The sequence below is a fragment of the Nicotiana tabacum genome, chromosome 11, assembly GCF_000715075.1.
Source record: "Nicotiana tabacum cultivar K326 chromosome 11, ASM71507v2, whole genome shotgun sequence".
Classification (NCBI taxonomy): domain Eukaryota; kingdom Viridiplantae; phylum Streptophyta; class Magnoliopsida; order Solanales; family Solanaceae; genus Nicotiana; species Nicotiana tabacum.
In genome coordinates, this window is record NC_134090.1 from 181,035,493 (window position 1) to 181,054,321 (window position 18,829).

The window sequence follows — 18,829 nt, forward strand, 5'->3', positions numbered from 1 at the left end:
AAATTTGTCCAAATAGGAACCCCTGGCCTTTGTCAAAGTCAAGGACTAAAATTTAATGCCGCCCTCAGCTGTTGAGTCCTTAATAGTAGCAAGAAAACAGAATAGACCTCGTGGAGTGAATTATATGCCACTCCCAAACTACAAGGACTCAAACTACAAACTACAATCCCACTATCCCAAAAATTGGTCCCATTCAAACTGGTGTTTGGTCAAACGGGACGCGCCCCTCAGAATAAACATTGTAACACACACAGAGAGACAAAAAAGAAGAGAAAAAAGCAAGTCACACCATTTAAGTTTGCTGTTAAACCAAATTCATCATCCATTCAACAAATACAGAAGACGAACACCAGCATACAACACCCTATAAAACTATCCCAAGACGGGTAGTAGATGTTAGTATGTTACTAAGTCCAAATCCTTCATTATTACTACGCTGGAAAGGCAAAAACTCAAAACCCAGAAAGCTATGAAGTAAATCAGTTCACTGGCCATGGTCGAGTCGCATTCCTAGAGGTTCTACAAAACGTAGAGGCCGGGGGATCCTACAATCGAAGTCCACTCATCCCCACCCCTTAAAGCCAAGCTTCAGAAGTGTAATCAACAAGACTACGTGCATAACTGAATAGACACCAGCTACTATATTGCATTCATTTCATTTGAAAGCATATCTTCATACAAAACTCACAATGCACAAAGTTTGATTACATGACTTCAAACGATACACAAAATACTCTCTCAATGTTTATGGAAAAAGCTCCACAAAAACATTAGTAAGGCCTATAACGGACCTCAGTAACAGCAGCTTTGAGTTCAGATTTAGATTTTGTCAATGTCTTCATCCTCAAACTCAATATAGTCATCACCAGCGCCCTCTTCTTCTTCATCCAGCCCACCAGTAATGCCCTCATTAAGTCTTGTGTTCTCTGGCAACTCTCCATATGCCTTCAATAACCTGGCCTCGTCAGGCATGTACTTCAAGATCACATCAGCTTTGTCATCCTGGCAAAATAAAAATGACAAAGTTAAAAGAGAGCAATATCCACATTGGATAAGCAATCAAGATAGCACATCAAAGCAAACCAAAAAAATGATCAATTCCCCAAGTAGAATGCTACAAATAAAAGCTTTTCAGAGGAAGGCGATGCACATGCACAGGCTCAGACACACACCGGTGCCACTTCTCTTGGAACTCAATAGCAACTACAGAAACTATTTTACCCTTCAAAAAGAGCAGATGTATATCATAGGCAGCAGTGCGGGCACACAACTGTCAATTATACAGCGGCTTCTGCTGTGCCAATTACAGCAAGTAGTATTGCACTAAGCAAGTTGTAGTCCCAGTTTCTTTTCTCCTTCGATCCCAAAGTTTTGAAGCCTTTCTGTGTTCTTGGTATTGCAGGGAAGTCATTTTAGTTCCTGTTTCACACTCCCTTTCTAGGTAAAGCATGATTTGAACAGCTTCTTTCTTTGCTACTGCTGCCATACCACAAAGAAGTCCGTTTGTATATGCCCACGCTCTTGTTTATTATTTTCTAGAACCTCAGGAACTATCATTTCCGGCTGCCCCCTCCCCCCCACACACACACACTCCCACACCCTTGGGAACTTCTTTATTCCTTTTTTATGTTAAAACAAATACTACTTCTTTTCATTTCTAATGGAATATCCTTCACTATTTTACTAAAAACCAACCAACCCTGAAGGAGTTAGAAGAAAAGACATATCCTTTCCCTAATTCCGACATCCCTGCTACACACACAAACACAGACACATTATTACACCTACTTCTTTGCAACAGTAGTACGTTCATACTATTACAAAGTAGTAGTAGGTGCTCCAATAACTTCAAATCCTCAATCCGTCTATACTTTCAATAGAAAAACTATGCAATCAACAGTCATATCCTAATACACCCGAGCTATTTGTATACATAAATGTCAATAAATGCAATAGATTCAGTCTTAAGACACCTAGAGTTGAACCCACCAAGTTTAAATCCCAAATCCACTTCGGTAAGTTTACACCCAACTTTTATAGAAGTGGCAGATACTAACAAAAAAGAAAGCATCTCGGCACGCCCATCTTCCTTGAGCTGGGGGTCTATCGAAAACAGCCTCTCTACCTTTCAGGTAGGGGTAAGGTCGGCGTATACTCTGCCCTACCCAGATCCCACTTTGTAGGATTATACTGGGTTTTTTCGTTGTTGTTGTATCTTGGCACACCCATTTGCCCAAGTCTAGGTGCTGATGGGAGGTGGGCGCAAGCTATCCCGACCACCACCATCATCCAAAAAAAGTATCTTGGCACGCCCACAGCCCATCTGCCCAAGTCTTGGTGCTGATGGGAGGCGGGCGCGAGCTATCCCAGACACCACCATCATCCAAAAAAAAAAAGCATCTTGGCACGAACAAAAAATACACCAAACTTTTTTCACACAAAAGACAACCTTAAAAAAAACAACAAATTTCACAACACAAATACACAAAATAAACAACAACAAACCTAATGTAATCCTACAAATGGGGTCTGGAAATAAACAAAATTAACAAATACCAACAACAACAACAACAACAACAACAACCCATAATAATACCACAAGTGGGGTCTGGGGAGGGTAATATTTACGTAGACCTTACCCCTACCGAAGGGTAGAGAGGCTGTTTCCAGGAGACAAAATTAACAAATACCATAAAAGGGTATTGAAAAAATAAGGTAAAAATTGGATCTTTTACCTGATAATCACGAAGACCAACAAGGATGATGTCACCAGCAGCGATCCAAACTTTTTTATGCATCTTACCACGTATATGACAAAGACGCTTTGTTCCATCAATACACATAGCTTCACAACGTCCATTACCAAGCATACGTAAAACCTGAGCATATTCCTGTCCATCTTCTTTAAAAACAAGCTCTCTTTTTTCATCGTCAGCTTCGTTCTTTCCTCTTTTCCTGTTCTTACCTCCCTTACCCTTGTTCTTCGGCATCTTTGTTTGATTTGGTTAATTCTCTTCTCTCTCTCTCTCTCTCTCTCTCTCTTTGTTTTGTGGAAAATGATAGATTTGAGGTTGAAACCCTAAATTGAAAAAGGGTTATTTGATTTTGGTGTTATGCAGAAGTTGTTAATAAATGAGCTAGCGTTGCAGCCACAAGAGTTGTGAAAAGACCAATTTACCCTTTTGTCTCTAGTGCTCTTGACACGTGGCAGTGGACTAAGGTGCACATTAAGTATTCGACATGTCATTTTCTGTTGAAAAAAGAAATCAAATGAAAAATTATTTTTTTCCTCATAGATGTGATAGGTTTATGTCATTTCTCTCTTTTTTTTCACATCTGCATTGCAATATTTTGCACATCATGTTATCAAACTGGTTGTATTACTTTGAATTTAATTTCTAAACTGTTAGCAGATGCTGGATTTGAAGGTGGCGGGTACATGAGCGATTGCTCAATCAATATCCTATCTTACTTTTGTTCTTAAGGATTTCACGTAACATATATAATTGGATTTGTAAGCCGTGTGAGTTAAGCGAAGTCAATTTATAAGTCGTATATACGGAATATGATTTATAAGTCGCATATGGAACATGCGTTTTATAAGTCGCATATAAGAAATGCCACTTTTAAGTCGCATTTAGCAAATGCAACTTATAAGTCGCAATCTGCCAATACGATGTATAGAAAACGATTTGTACTCTAGGCCAACGCGATTAGACAAGTATGCGTTTTATAAATCGCATTTTACGAATGCGTTTATAAGTGGACTTTATGAATTTATAAGTCTTATTAAACATATTTATAACTCTCAATTATTTATGCGATTCATTGCTAATAAAGTAGAATGAGCAGCAATAAGACATTAATTGCATCTCAATTTGTGATGTCCCCTCTAAATGAGGAGTCACAATGAAATTTTACTATATCCATAAATCAGGTCACATAAAAAGTAGCAGCCAAATTTCACAAGGAAATGAATTTTAGAAACGGAGAAGGGTCAAAAATATCCCTCTATTATGCGAAAAGGATTATATATATCCTCCACTATACTTTCTATCCATCAAAGTCCCCGACGTTATAAAATTGGTACAAAAATATCCTTCCTCTGTTAGGACCTCCACCACGTCCAATATCATCCCACATGGCCTAACATTTTGCTGAGGTAAACGTCATGTGACAATGTCACTTCGCCGCCCCAACCCTATTTACCCTCCTCCCCCCCCCCCCCAATTCTTCCTTCACCACCACCTTCTCCTCCACCCAACTACCATAATCACTATCACTAATGAAAAGTAGAACTTCTTGTATCCTTCATTCTACTGTCCATAAAACCCAACAAAGAGATGGAATTTTCTCCTTTAATAAACTAAATAACAAATATAGAAAAACGACAAGAGTAGAATTACACTAATTTGTTAGCTTAAATTCTCATCATTCTCTCTTCTACATCTTGCTTCATCAGTCATCATCCTCTCTTCTCTTTCTTGCTTCATCGTCATCAGTAATTTGGTAAAAAGGGTTCTCCATCACTGTGATGAAACTTTGGTATTCAAACCTTATAAATATGAAAACTTCTAAACTATTATCAATGATGAACTGGTTTATTTTCTCAATAGTATTGAGTCACTCGTTGAAGAGTTCAAATTAAAAGAGGCCAAAATGCTTTTTCATTTTAACCTATTCCCGAGCATCGACTCCTGAGAAGGTAAAAGAGTTATGTTGAGGAAGAATTTTGACAGTACATTGAACTCTCTCAATGAATTTTTCTATAAATTGTGACATCTGTTGACAAAATTACTTGTTTGATTAATTATGATATCACTCCCTCAAACGACATGGACATCATCCCACTTGTTTTATTGATTATGAGAGTGGGTGGTAGTGCTTATAAAACAACAACAACAACAACAACAACAACAACAACCCAGTATAATCCAACTTATTGGGGTCTGGGGAGGGTAGTGTGTACGCAGACCTTACCCCTACCCTGGGGTAGAGAGGCTGTTTCCAAATAGACCCCCGGCATCCTTCCCTCTAAGAACTTCCCACCTTGCTCTTGGGGAGACTCGAACTCACAACCTCTTGGTTGGAAGCAGAGGTTGCTTACCATCAGAGCAACCCCTCTTGTCTAATGTTGGGTAATGTTGGTGGTGGTGGTTGGGTGAAGGAAGGTGGTGGTGAAGGAAGAAGTAGCGGAGCGGGAGGAGGGTGAAGTGGCATTTCCATGTGGCGCTTATCTCACCAAAATGTTAGGCCATGTGGGATGATATTGGACATGGTGGAAGTCCTAACGGAGGGAGGACAAGACATTTTTATACCAATTTTAGGACGTCGGGAGCTTTTATGGACAGATAGTATTCCGAAGGGTATATATGATCCTTTTCGCATAGTAGAGGGATATTTTTTACCCTTCTCCGTTTTAGAAATATGCAATGATATGTAAAAATAATGTGTCATTCATAAAATAATAGTAGAACATTATTTCTGATAACCGGGGAATCTCCGAAGGCTAGTGACACATGATTCAAAACTAGATTTTTTTTAATAAAATATGATTTTTTAAAAGTGTATACTAATTAATATGGGATATACGCCATTTGTGTGTAACTAGAAACTAGCAGGGGCAGAGGGAGAATATTAATTATGGGTTCGGATGAACCTAGTAGTTTTTTGCTTAGGTATTGTATTTGTATTAGAAAATCTATTAAATATGTGTAAATACTTAATTGTGAACCCAGTAACTAATGAGTTATGGATTCAGTTGTAAATTCACAATCCATAAACTTTAAATCTTGACGGCGCCTCTGAAAATTAGTGTATATATCACACAACCAGATTGTTACCTAGTCAAGAAATTCTAGTGTTCGTGGAAATTTAGCTTTTATGTTCCAGGGGCGAAGCCACCTTTTATAAAGGGTGGTTAACTGACCACCCTTCATCAAAATATTACAAAAAATTATATTGTATATATAAGTAAAATATTGAATTTAGATGTATAAAATATATATTGAACACTGTTTGTCGGAAATTTCTTTATAGTTCTTTCAAGTTTGAACATCCTTGAAAACACATCTGGCTTCGGCACTGTTATATTCCCTTGTATTACAAGCTCTAAAGTCAACAAATGGGAACTCTTGAAATTTTGCACAAGAAAAATACTAGCTTCTGTCTTAATCCAATAATGATTATACTGTTTACAACCTTAAAGTCTTGAAAATTAAGTCCTCGAGAAATTTCCTTGAACCAACTGGAACATGAGAAACTGGAAGAGACTTGGTACCATTCATAAATTTACTAGGATATACACTTTCTTTAGTCCTTTTATTTCTTTCTTAACTTTATTTTTCTTCACCAATTGGAATATGTTACTGTCGGGGTCGTTTGGTAGGCACACTAAATTATTCCGGGGTTATAGTCGTGGGATTATAATTCCTGGACTAATTTTATCCCACCTAAGAGGTAGGATAAACTAATCCTAAGTTTAAAGGGATAAGGTGGAATATCTAGGATTAAGTCTGTGAGATTAAATTTATATTGTGTTTGGTTGACGGTATAAATTTATCCTAAGATAAATCTATAACGTCAACCAAACACAATATAAATTTAGAGCCTGTTTGGATATAAGATTTTTTTTCACTTTTTTCCGAAATCAGTGTTTGGCCATATAATTTTCAATTTTCACTTGAAGATGAATTTTGGAATTTTTCGAAAACTTGAAAAACTTTAAAAAGCTATTTTTCAAAATTTTCACTTAGATCACTCACAAAACTTCAAAAAAAATCCAAAATTATATTCATGTCAAAACAAAACTCTAATTTTTAAATACCATTTTCACTTCTTCTTTTTTTGTAATTTTACAATTCTTATGTCCAAACGCCCACTTAATCTCACACCTTATCCTGCGTACCAAACGACCCAACGATTATGGAAAAAGAATAGAGACTACAAAAAAAAATTCCATTACAACGAGGGAAAGAGAAAGAGGAAGAATTAAAAAAAAAAAAGGATAGTAAGAATTGAACCACACTTATAATATATCTAGAAATCTTACTTTAGTTTTTGCTTACATAAACAAGACGAATGAGAGTCTTAGCGTAACTGGTAAGTTGTTGTCATGTGACCAGGAGGTTATATGCTCAAGCCGTGAAAACAACCTCTTGCAGAAATACTGGATAAGACTACGTACAATAGACCCTTGTGGTCGGGCCCTTTCCTGAACCCGCATTCAGTGGATGTTTAACAGAAAGTTGACCTCAAGTCAACTATGTAAATTTCCACGAAATACCAAGCAAGTACACATCCACCAACTATAAATAACATGTATGCTTCTCAATCTTGACATAATCTATCCAATAATTTAGTCTTTCCATCTATTATTCCTTCTTCTTTTTTAATTATCTACTATTATATGAATATTATTTTTTCCTGATTTAACCATCTGGTGTTCTGAAGTGTTGGTGATAGCTGAAAAGATTGGGAAGTTACATATAAAGTGTAAGGATACTCTAAATGGCGGGAGGTCTTTTGGGAAAACCATAGGGGTTTAGGCCAAAGCGGACAATATCACATCTTGTTAAGATTATCTAGGCTGGTTGAGCCCAACAAATAATTACAGGAACCCATTTGCCCGACTTATTCAGATTTTCGTCGCATAGGGTCTATTAAGGATGACACACTCCCTATTAAGAATTTCTCCATTTTACCACGACTAATTCAGATTTTCGTCGCATAGGGCTGATTAAGGGTGACACAATCATTACCAAGAATTTCTCCATTCTCGAATATTAAATGAATTGACACATAAGGAAAACTCATCTAATATAGTACTCTCTTCGTTACATTTTATATGATATTCTTTACTTAATAGTCTATTCTAAAAAGAATGATACCTTTCTGTATTTCAAAACTCTTCAACTTTTCATTTTACGTTATTCCCTTAGTCGCATGCTTTTATAGCCGTATAAATATATGACATGTTTAAGATCACAATTCTAAAGGTAATTCTAGAATGTGTTAAGTCTTTTTTTCTTTCCTAAATTATGTGCTAATTATTTGTCAAAAACATTGCAGGAGTGTAGCAAATTATCTGTGGAACAATTATCTTGGAGGCCAATCAAACACACGTCCACTAGGAGATGCAATTCTAGATGGAATTGATTTTGATATAGAAGGAGGGACAACACAACATTGGGATGAATTAGCAAGAGCTTTATCACAATTTAGCCAACAGAGGAAAGTATACTTAACTGCAGCTCCACAATGTTCATTCCCAGATACATTTTTAAATGGTGCACTTTCCACTAGCTTATTTGACTATGTTTGGGTTCAATTTTACAATAATCCACCGTGTCAATACTCCGGTGGAAGCGCGGACAATTTAAAAAGTTACTGGAATCAGTGGAACGCGATTCAAGCTGGAAAAATTTTTCTCAGTTTACCGGCAGCTCAAGGAGCTGCTGGAAGTGGTTTTATACCATCTGATGTTCTTGTTTCTCAGGTTTTACCATTAATTAATGGTTCACCTAAGTATGGGGGTGTTATGCTTTGGTCTAAATTTTTTGACAATGGTTATAGCTCTGCTATTAAGGCTAATGTTTGAGATATATGCTCATATCTAGTCACCTTGTATTAATGTGATGACATCAATAATGTTATATTATAGTACTCAATAATGAGGTTTTGAAAGTTACTTATTAAAAAAAATTCTTATTGTGTGGTGTTTTTATTTTTTACAAGATTGTGTTGTGTTACTTGTCTAAGTGTATCATAGTTAACTTATATAAATTGGCATGACACCCAAAAAGAAGAACTAAAAGAATTACCAAGTGTAACAAAAGATCCCCGATGTACCAAGCAATCCACGTTCATGAAGGACGTATCCTAAGGAGTGTAATTACTAAGTATAATAAATAATAATACGATTAAATCTTTCTATAACAACCTCTTTTGTTCCAGATTTTTTTAGCTGTTATAGTGAAATATTATTATAGAGAACCATTTCAATTTAAATGATGTAGTTTGACTTGACACAAAGTTTAAGAAGAAAAAAGAAGAAACTTTTGAAACATGTGGTCCTAAATGCTTAAGTGACAAAGTTTGTGGGGCCATAACATTTTTGTGGCTATAAAAGTTTATCATTAAGAGTAAAACAAGTTTTAAAAAAATAAAATTATTTCCAAATATAGAATATTTTTCTTTGGAACAGACTAATAAGAAAAGTATGTCATTTAAATTAAAACAGAGGGGGTATAATATAGCATAACAATTCGTTCCATAAAAAACTTGATTTTTATAGTGAATAGTTGATATATAGCGATGTTGTTATAGAGGGGTATGACTGTATAATAACTTTCGGGAGCAAAGTTGGAGTTGCATTCTAATGATTGCTAATTTTTTATTTTTTTTTGATTATTCATCCGGTGAGAACTAAGATGTTGAAGGTTTTAACAGTCGCCTACCCATACTCATATACCCTTAGAGCTCGTTTGATTCGGGAACAAGTTATATTGAAATTATAATATGAAGATTAAATAAATACGAGATGGTTCGGGCATATTCAGAGGAGGAGCACTGATGCACCGGTGAGGAGGTGTGAGCGACTGACTGTAGTGGGCACGCGGAGAGGTAGAGGACGGCCTAAGAAGTATTGGGGAGAGGTAATCAAACAGGACATGGCGCGACTTAGGATTACTGAGGACATGGCCCTTGATAGGGAATTATGGAGGGAGTTTTAAGGTTGTAGGTTAGGGGAGAGTTGTAAATATTTCTACAGCACAATAGAGTGAGACTAGCCAGTTAGGAGTTAGACTAAGAATGTCATTGGTCGTCTATTGATGCAGGGTTTTACCTGCTAGTTTTACTATACCAGCCATCTTTTTCGTATTTCGTATTCTGTATTTCATATCTCTTGTATTGTTGTTATTTTATTATGCATTTTTATGGTACTAATATATCGGCTCCTATTGCTTTTTGAGCCGAGGGTCTCCTGGAAACAGCCTCTCTACCCTTCGGGGTAGGGGTAAGGTCTGCGTACATATTACCCTCCCCAGACCTCATTTGTGAGATTATACTGGGTCGTCGTTGTTGTTGTTGTTAACGGATTTTTTTCACGGTTTATATTTAACATCTAATTTACTGGTCCATCATACGGACAATTGACAAAGACATTACTTGCATATTAATGTCCAGAAGAAATAGGACAATATACGTACATTAGTTGATGAATGTGGAATACAAGCAAGCAATTATGACTAAAATGAGAGACAGAAATTAGAATTTTGAGTTTATGAATTTGAATTTTAGAAAATGTAGTTTATTGTCTTGTGGATAAATTATTTATATGTGTTAATTAATTTTTTAATATAAATACAAGACAACAAAAAGCATTGACTCGCAAGTCAAGCACAGAGTATCAATTACTCCTTTAGTTAGTACAAATTTAGAAGCGTGGGACCAATTATTTAGAATAATAGTTGTTATCCTTCTCTGACATAGCAATTTGAAATAGTATCAAAGTAAGTAGTAAATATTTTTTTTCGTTTTATTAATTATTCGCGTAACATTGTTTGATCGAAGATGAAATTTAAGGTGTTAACCACTTATATATTGAGTCCGAAACTTTTCTAATGCCTTTTTGAGCAAAAAATATATTTCTACTACTAAAAAAAAGTTACATAAATAACTAAAATGCAGTATAATACTGCGTTTTACTTTAACGGAAAGTTAGCCGTTAAAGTAAAACGTAGTACTATACTGCGTATTATTAAAAAATTAATTTTTTTAAAGGAAAACGCAGTGTAATACCAGTATTGTACTGTGTTTCCCTATTAATATTGGGCCCACCTATATTTAATTAAAGGGAAACGCAGTACAATACTGCTTTCCTTTAATAAAATAAAGCTCTTCTTCTTCCCCAAGACAACGACATAACGTTATCTCCATTAAAAAACACCCTTGCTCCACTGCTGGTCACCCCCCCCCCCCGGGTCAAATTAAAAAAATATATTTTGGGCCCCACCCGTCACCCAAAAAGCAAAGAGTGTAGGTCCCGCACACAAGACAAGCTTTGGAGTCCTTCATTCGGGTGCAAAAATTCGATTTGAATCAATTTTAAAAAACTTAAATCGAGGTATTTCGATTTTGTTTATGTCGAAACTCGTATAGTACATGCATATTTGTATTGTTGAATATGTTTCTATGTCAATTTGTGTTATGTTTGTGTTTAAATTTGTATCTTATTTATACCCAGATTGATTTATTAGCTTTGGGACAAAAAATTGTTAAAATTTGATAAATAATTTTTACTGTTAATGTTTTGTTTTTATTTGCTTAAAAAATAAATAAATATTATTTATTTAGTTTGTTGTTCATATTTGTATGTTATGTTTGTTGTTTTTATATGTAATAGTGACGTTTTAGCGTAGTAAAATATAGAGCCTTTTAGTGTAGTAAAATATAGAGCCTTTTAGCGTAGTAAAATATAGAGCATTTAAGCGTAGTAACATATATAGCCTTTTAGCGTAGTAAAATGTAGAGCCTTTTAGCGTAGAGTCTCTGTAGTTTAAGTATGTAGTAACTGCAAACTCTATCCTATTACACTTTACAAAATTAATTATTTAATTTATAAAAATAATCTTACAAAAGTAAAAATTTAATATATGTTGTCAAATTAACTCAAATATCGAGCTTGGAACTCATAGATAATTACTCAGTCCAATTCAATAATTAATTATTCAATTTATTAAATTAACAAAATTGTAAAAATGCTGAAATTGACACGCATAATAACTAAGGATAACTTGGTGCTATCGGGCGTCAAATATCGAGCCTGGAACCCATACATAATTATTCAGTCCAATTCAATAATTTTTAATTTAATTCCTTAAACTAACAAAATTCCATCGGTAACTGAAATTGACACGCATAATAATTAAGGATAACTTGGTGCTACCGGGCCTCAAATATCGAGCCTGGAACCCATACATAATTATTCAGTCCAATATTAAAAATAATTAATTATTTAATCTATTAAACTAACAAAATTCTAAAAATGTTGAAATTGACACACATAATAATTAAGGATAGCTTGGTGCTACCAGACCTCAAATATTGAGCCTGGAACCCATATATAATTACTCAGTTCAATTTTAAAAATAATTATTTAATTTATTAAACTAACAAAATTCTAAAAATGCTGAAATTGACACGCATAATAATTAAGGATAACTTGGTGCTACCGGGCCTCAAATATCGAGTCTGGAACCCATACATAATTACTCAATCCAATTTTAAAAATAATTATTTAATTTCTTAAACTAACAAAATTCTAAGAATGTTGAAATTGACACGCATAATAATTAAGGATAACTTGGTGCTACCAGGCCTCAAATATCGAGCCTGGAACTCATACATAATTACTCAGTTCAATTTTAAAAATAATTAATTATTTAATTTATTAAACTAACAAAATTCTAAAAATGTTGAAATTGACACACATAATAATTAATGATAACTTGGTGCTACCGGGACAGTTACAGGCAGTCCACGAAAAGACTTCAACAAGTCGTTGAATGACTCCGACACGTTTGTAGTGAGGGCTCCCCATCGTCTGCCGCCATCAGCATGCAGTGTCCACATGTGAAGCTCATGTCCCATCAACCAAGTATAGGCTCGTGGATCTATCTGCCGGATCGCTTTCATGCGCTTGGAGAATTTGCACTGCTGGTGCTCAGTTGCAGTCATCCACATTAAGTCATGCAAGGACTTGTGAGGATATTTCTTCTGGAAATTGGCCTTCAATGCCTCACACGGTAACGGTGGTATGCATATGGTTCCTGTCATTCAGGCAAGTGCCGTACAGAACTTAAAATATCACCATGTCGATCGGATATTAGACAAATACCTGAACGTTGTTTGACAACGTGCTGCTTCAAGTGGTTCAAAAAAAAACGTCCACATCGCTTCGCTTTCGTTGGCAAAAATGGCAAAAGCTAGTGGAAATATTTGGTCGTTGGCATCAACTGCAATCAAAACTTAAATCATACTTTCCATAGACATGAGTACCGTCTATGAAAATTACAAGATGACAATGCACAAAACCATCAATTGCTGCTTTAAATGACCATAACACATAGTTGAAAATATATTCGGGTCTGTCCGGACTACGCTTATGCCTCCATTCAACAACAGTGCCGGGGTTAAAGTGTTGCAGTGCGACCATGTACCTGGGTAGATTTGAAAAAGACTTATCCCAGTCGCCATAAATAAGTTCAAAGGCACGTTTGTGACCGAGATATGCCTTTCTTTTGGTTATAGTACAACTATACTCTTGGTATACGGCTGTAATACACTCTTTAATCTTGAACCTAATGGATACTTCCAAATATGGAATCAAGACTAGAAAAATCAAGTCCACATCCAGGTTGAAGTGATTCTCATTGAATGTGTCCATTTCACATCTGTGGGTGCTAATAAATTTACCCACTTTCCACAAACTTGATTTCTTCTTGCTGGCACGCAACATCCAGTGACAACCCATAAAGTCTCTACGACATACAACCTCTTATACCGCCGTAGTTGACTCACTTACTATCATCTCACGACACTCTCTTATACTGTAGATTTTTACAGCCCTAATTAGGCGAGCTTTGTCGGAAAAATACATGCCCTTTGACAGAACAACTGGTCTAGACTCATCCCACATCGCTGACCGAATTTAGTCATCATCCCTTGTGAGGGCATCCACGTTCGGCATACTTGGCAAATTATCAAGGTAAGGAATATTACGCTCATGAAATGGCACGTGGGACTCGTACACTATTGGTCTAGCGGGAGGTGGAGGAACATGCTCCCTCGTGAGTTCACGTTCAACATTCACTTCCTCCTCCTCATCACCCTCATCATGGAAGGGTGTGTTATCTCCAGACTCATCCGCATTGTTGTCATAATCATTATCATCTTCCTGACTCTGCGCATCTGCCAACTCACGAGTGAATACGTCGTCTATGGGCAATTGTGTGAAGTCAGGAACATCAAGAAGCTCGTTTTCACTACACAAAAAGAACAAAATGATAAGTTATCCAATTAGATAAATACTTTAGAAATAGATATATCACTTTACTTACAAGTCGTACTATCTTGACGTTTCATGATGGATATTTTCTTGTTGGTGATGACTCCCGGATGAACCACTGTGGTCCAATAATCCAGAACTACGCATATTCCAACTAGGGGCGGGGTCATAACTTGTAAAATTCATATCTGGACGGTACCCCTATGAAAAATATGAGTGTTAATACAAATCCAATTCAAACATAAAATAAACATCGCTAAAGCGTAGAAAAATTGAAGTTTACAAGTCGTCTTGTGGATTATATAAAGTCAAAAAATTATTTTTTGGCTGCTCATTCGCCGGTGGTGACAAGTTTAAATCAAGACAAGCTCTTTCATTGGCAATCTGTCCGGCAAAAACTGCTCCAGAATAATCACCCGATGACTGAGGGGGTATCCCTACTATGCACGCCCTCATTATTGGGAACGTCTTCCACCTTAACGTACATAGAAAATGTAGTTTATTGTCTTGTGGATAAATTATTTATATGTGTTAATTAATTTTTTAAGATAAATACAAGGCTTCCACTCTCAATTAAAACGATGACTAGACAACAAAAAGCATTGACTCGCAAGTCAAGCACAGAGTATCAATTACTCCTTTAGTTAGTACAAATTTAGAAGCGTGGGACCAATTATTTAGAATAATAGTTGTTATCCTTCTCTGACATAGCAATTTGAAATAGTATCAAAAGTAAGTAGTAAATATTTTTTTTCGTTTTATTAATTATTCGCGTATCATTGTTTGATCGAAGATGAAATTTAAGGTGTTAACCACTTATATATTGAGTCCGAAACTTTTCTAATATCTTTTTGGGCAAAAAATACATTTCTACTACTAAAAAGAGTTACATAAATAACTAAAATGCAGTATAATAATGCGTTTTACATAATACTGTGTTTTACTTTAACGGAAAGTTAGCCGTTAAAGTAAAACGCATTACTATACTGCGTATTATTAAATTATTTTTTTTAAGGACAACGCAGTATTATACTGCATTTTCCTTAAACACAGTATTGTACTGTGTTTTGCATTAAAAAAAATATTCCTATCAGGTTCTGCAGAAGTGGCCCCAATATTAATAGGGAAACGTAGTACAATACTGCGTTTAAGAAAAATACAGTATAATACTGTGTTTTCCTTAAAACAATTAATTTTTTAATAATACGCAGTATAATAATGCGTTTTACTTTAACGGCTAACTTTCTGTTAAAGTAAAACGCAGTATTATACTGCGTTTTAGTTATTTGTGTAACTTTTTTTTTAGTAATAGAAATGTATGTTTTGCCCAAAAAGGCATTAGAAAAGTTTCGGACTCCTTATATATTACTCCCTCCGTTTCAATTTATGTGAATCTGCTTGACTGAACCCGAAGTTTAACAAAAAATGAAGACTTTTGGAATTTGTGGTCCTAAACAAATCAAATAGGGGCCAATATATGTGTGTGGTTATAAAAGTTATTCATTAAAGGTAGAATTAAAAATTGTAAATTAAAGCTAAATTGTTACCAAATTTAGAAATGAGTCATTCTTTTTGGAACGGATCAAAAAAATAGGTTCACATACAGAGAAGGAGTACTAGCAATGATGGAAGAGAATATTAAGTAGTGAATAGTGATTGACAAGTAAGCAAACATCACATTAAAATTAAAGTGTAATAGTTTAATTCATTTAATTTTTTTAAAATTGTGAAATTTGTACAAAATTTATATTTCATTTTGAACCCATAACGTCATAAGTGTAACGGATTCATTGATAAAAACCTCTAGGCCGAACCCAAAACAACAACAATAACGATCCAGTAAAATTTCACGAGTGGGGTCTGGGGAGGATAGTAACGCAGACCTTACCCCTATCCCAATGGGGCAAAGAGGTTGTTTCTAATAGAACATCGGCTCAGAAAGACGGAAAGAAAACGAGAAGAAACTATATATTAGTATCGTCAACAGAAACCATAGAAATAGTAATAACATCATAAAAATCAGAAAATAGATGACATGCACTTCTGGGCCGAACCCATCACTGTAAAATTAATAGCCGAAAACGGTATAAAATTTGTATACATTTTTGTATATATATATATATATATATTCTGTATGTTATATACAAAAATTATACAAGTTTTATATACTTTTTCGGCTACCAAATATAAATAATTTCTGATGCGGGCTAGAAATGATAATACCCGTCAAAATCAGACACACCTTTGCATATGCCGACATGTCAGAGTGCGTATTTTTCACTCAATTTTGAGCGTGTAAAACCCGAAAAAGAGTGAAGAAATGTCAAGAAAACCGCCCTTAAGTTCCAAACTTTTTCAAGTTTTTGCCTATAAAAACATGTTGCAGACTCATCCAATTGAAAAATATAGGTTCTTCCCATTGAATTTCCTCCCTCATTGAATTAAACAATGAACATTAAGGTATCATTACTTTTCATTCTACCAATATTCTTGCTTCTCCTAACCAGCAAAGTAAAAGCTGGAGATATTGTAGTCTATTGGGGCCAAGATGTAGGAGAAGGTAAATTGATTGACACATGCAACTCTGGTCTCTACAATATTGTCAACATTGCCTTTTTATCTTCTTTTGGCAATTTCCAAACTCCTAAACTTAACTTAGCTGGCCATTGTGAACCATCTTCTGGTGGTTGCCAACAGTTGACAAAAAGCATCAGACATTGTCAAAGCATAGGCATTAAAATCATGCTCTCCATTGGAGGTGGAACTCCTACCTACACATTATCCTCAGTTGATGATGCCAGACAAGTTGCTGATTACCTGTGGAACAATTTTCTCGGCGGCCAATCATCTTTTAGGCCACTTGGAGATGCTGTATTAGATGGCATAGATTTTGATATTGAACTTGGCCAACCACATTATATTGCACTTGCCAGGAGACTTTCAGAACATGGCCAACAAGGTACCTCTTTGTAACAGTGTCGTTTGTTCCAGATATTTTTGGATGTTATTGCGAATTATTGTTATAAAGAATATATATTATAACAAAACATGACATTTGGTTCAAAATTTTTTGGCTTTTATAGTGAAGTGTTGTTATATAAGGATGTTGTTATAGAATGATCTGACTGTATGTTAAACACACTTTTTTCTTAAAGCGAACAGAGGCATAATCAGAATTTGAAACTTATAGATTCAGTATTCTAATTCTTTTAAGTTACTGGGCTTTAAATTAATAATTTGTGCATAATTCAATAACTTTTTAAACGAATACGGGCTGTGGACAAAAGTTCATATCCGAAGGGCTAGCTTTGCCCATGAAGCCAAAGAAGGGATATCATGATGTGTTGTTTAATATCATGGTTCCCATTGTAGAATAACCAAGAATTGCAGTATCCCATGTTAACTGCGCACAAAGAAAATAATTGTAATTTGGTTGTTGAATAGTTTAAAGGGGAAGCCTTGGCGTAACTGGTAAAGTTGCTGTCATGTGACCAGAAGGTCATGAGTTCGGGTCGTGGAAACATGCTCCTATAGAAATGCAGGGTGAGACTGTATACAATAGACCCTTGTGGTTCGGCCCTTCTTCATACCCTGCGTATAGCGGGAGCTTATTGCACTCGGTTTCCCCTCTCTTTTTTTTTGTTGTTGAACGCAACACTTTGGTTCAGTGATCAGGACACAACACGTGATGCATTGGTTAATTAGACGTACATCACGGGTTTGAGCCCTGCCACAGAGAAACTTGGTAATTAAGCTCTGATATAAAAAAATAAAAATAAAAGAATGTGATTTGAACTTGTGCGCGAACTAGTATCGCGCCAGAAGTTCACGAGGGATTTCTCCAATATAAAATGAAAATGTCATTAAACATCAATTCTAGATTTTCAAGCCATTAGAGTTACAAAACTCATTCTCTTATTATGTCTTTTGACCGGTAAAAAATTATACTTAACTGCAGCACCACAATGTCCTTTTCCTGATAAACTTCTTAATGGTGCATTGCAAACTGGTTTATTTGACTATGTTTGGGTCCAATTTTACAACAATCCCGAGTGCGAGTTCATGAGCAATTCAGAAAATTTCAAGAGGAGGTGGAATCAGTGGACATCAATCCCTGCAAAGAAGTTGTATATTGGACTTCCAGCAGCCAAGACAGCCGCGGGTAATGGCTATATTCCAAAGCAAGTGCTAATGTCACAAGTTTTACCATTTCTAAAGGGGTCTTCAAAATATGGAGGTGTCATGCTTTGGAATAGAAAATTTGATGTCCAATGTGGCTATAGCTCTGCTATCAGGGGTGCTGTTTAAGTTCTGAATGAACAAGGCGCCCCTGAATCGCTATAAGCCATCGTTAAGGCCTAAATAAAGCAAGTTAATTTGCTGTTATCTGCCTAGAAAGTACTTAAGTTTTAATTTGTACTGATGAAAATGTGAAGGTCATCTTGTTTCCTTCTTGATAATAGTAGTACTATGGTTCTCTTTATATTCTCTTGTTTATGAAGCCTGACTTAGATGGACTTTGAACTACAGTCAGACCTCTCTATAACAATTATCCTTTATAACTATACTTCACTATAATAGTTTTTGTTGGAACCAATTTTTCATCTTATATTATAATATAGGTTTTTATAATAGCACTTTATTACAGCAGCCAAAATATATCGAAACAAAAAGGTTGTTATAGAGAAATTTGACTGTATTTCAGTCATGTAGCCTGATTTCGAATTTGAACTATTGGAGTCATGTTAACCAGCAAAT

General features: G+C 35.4%; 3 protein-coding genes across 4 annotated transcripts; 2 read left to right on the top strand and 1 right to left on the bottom strand.

The window, feature by feature from the left end:
* Positions 1–618: 618 nt before the first annotated feature.
* Positions 619–3,104, bottom strand: LOC107804148 (eukaryotic translation initiation factor 1A). Its single transcript, XM_016627977.2, has 2 exons — positions 2,736–3,104; positions 619–1,002 (listed from the first exon to the last, which is right to left on the bottom strand). The coding sequence occupies exons 1-2, from the start codon at positions 2,988–2,990 to the stop codon at positions 820–822; spliced, it is 438 nt and encodes a 145-aa protein (XP_016483463.1). The 5' UTR covers positions 2,991–3,104; the 3' UTR covers positions 619–819.
* Positions 3,105–7,509: 4,405 nt separating this feature from the next.
* Positions 7,510–8,704, top strand: LOC107804142 (acidic endochitinase-like). Its single transcript, XM_016627969.2, has 2 exons — positions 7,510–7,519; positions 8,019–8,704. The coding sequence occupies exons 1-2, from the start codon at positions 7,510–7,512 to the stop codon at positions 8,597–8,599; spliced, it is 591 nt and encodes a 196-aa protein (XP_016483455.1). The 3' UTR covers positions 8,600–8,704.
* Positions 8,705–16,449: 7,745 nt separating this feature from the next.
* LOC107807601 (basic endochitinase) lies at positions 16,450–18,554 on the top strand. Of its 2 annotated transcripts, none has more exons than XM_016632022.2 (2): positions 16,450–17,030; positions 18,030–18,554. In XM_016632022.2, the coding sequence occupies exons 1-2, from the start codon at positions 16,520–16,522 to the stop codon at positions 18,377–18,379; spliced, it is 861 nt and encodes a 286-aa protein (XP_016487508.1). In that variant the 5' UTR covers positions 16,450–16,519; the 3' UTR covers positions 18,380–18,554. The 2 variants fall into 2 exon arrangements, with proteins under 2 accessions (XP_016487508.1, NP_001312735.1); NM_001325806.1 differs by having other exon boundaries at positions 16,515–17,029; positions 18,005–18,553.
* The last annotated feature ends 275 nt before the right edge of the window (positions 18,555–18,829 follow it).

What these genes read in the sequence shown, in the direction of transcription:
- LOC107804148 (XM_016627977.2), bottom strand. Translation starts at nt 2,990, where the DNA reads ATGCCGAAGAACAAGGGTAAGGGAGGTAAGAACAGGAAAAGAGGAAAG. An exon ending in TTGGTCTTCGTGATTATCAG is followed by an intron (nt 1,003 to 2,735) that starts GTAAAAGATCCA and finishes TTATTTTGCCAG; the next exon opens with GATGACAAAGCTGATGTGAT.
- LOC107807601 (NM_001325806.1), top strand. Translation starts at nt 16,520, where the DNA reads ATGAACATTAAGGTATCATTACTTTTCATTCTACCAATATTCTTGCTT. An exon ending in TTTCAGAACATGGCCAACAA is followed by an intron (nt 17,030 to 18,004) that starts GGTACCTCTTTG and finishes TGTCTTTTGACC; the next exon opens with GGTAAAAAATTATACTTAAC.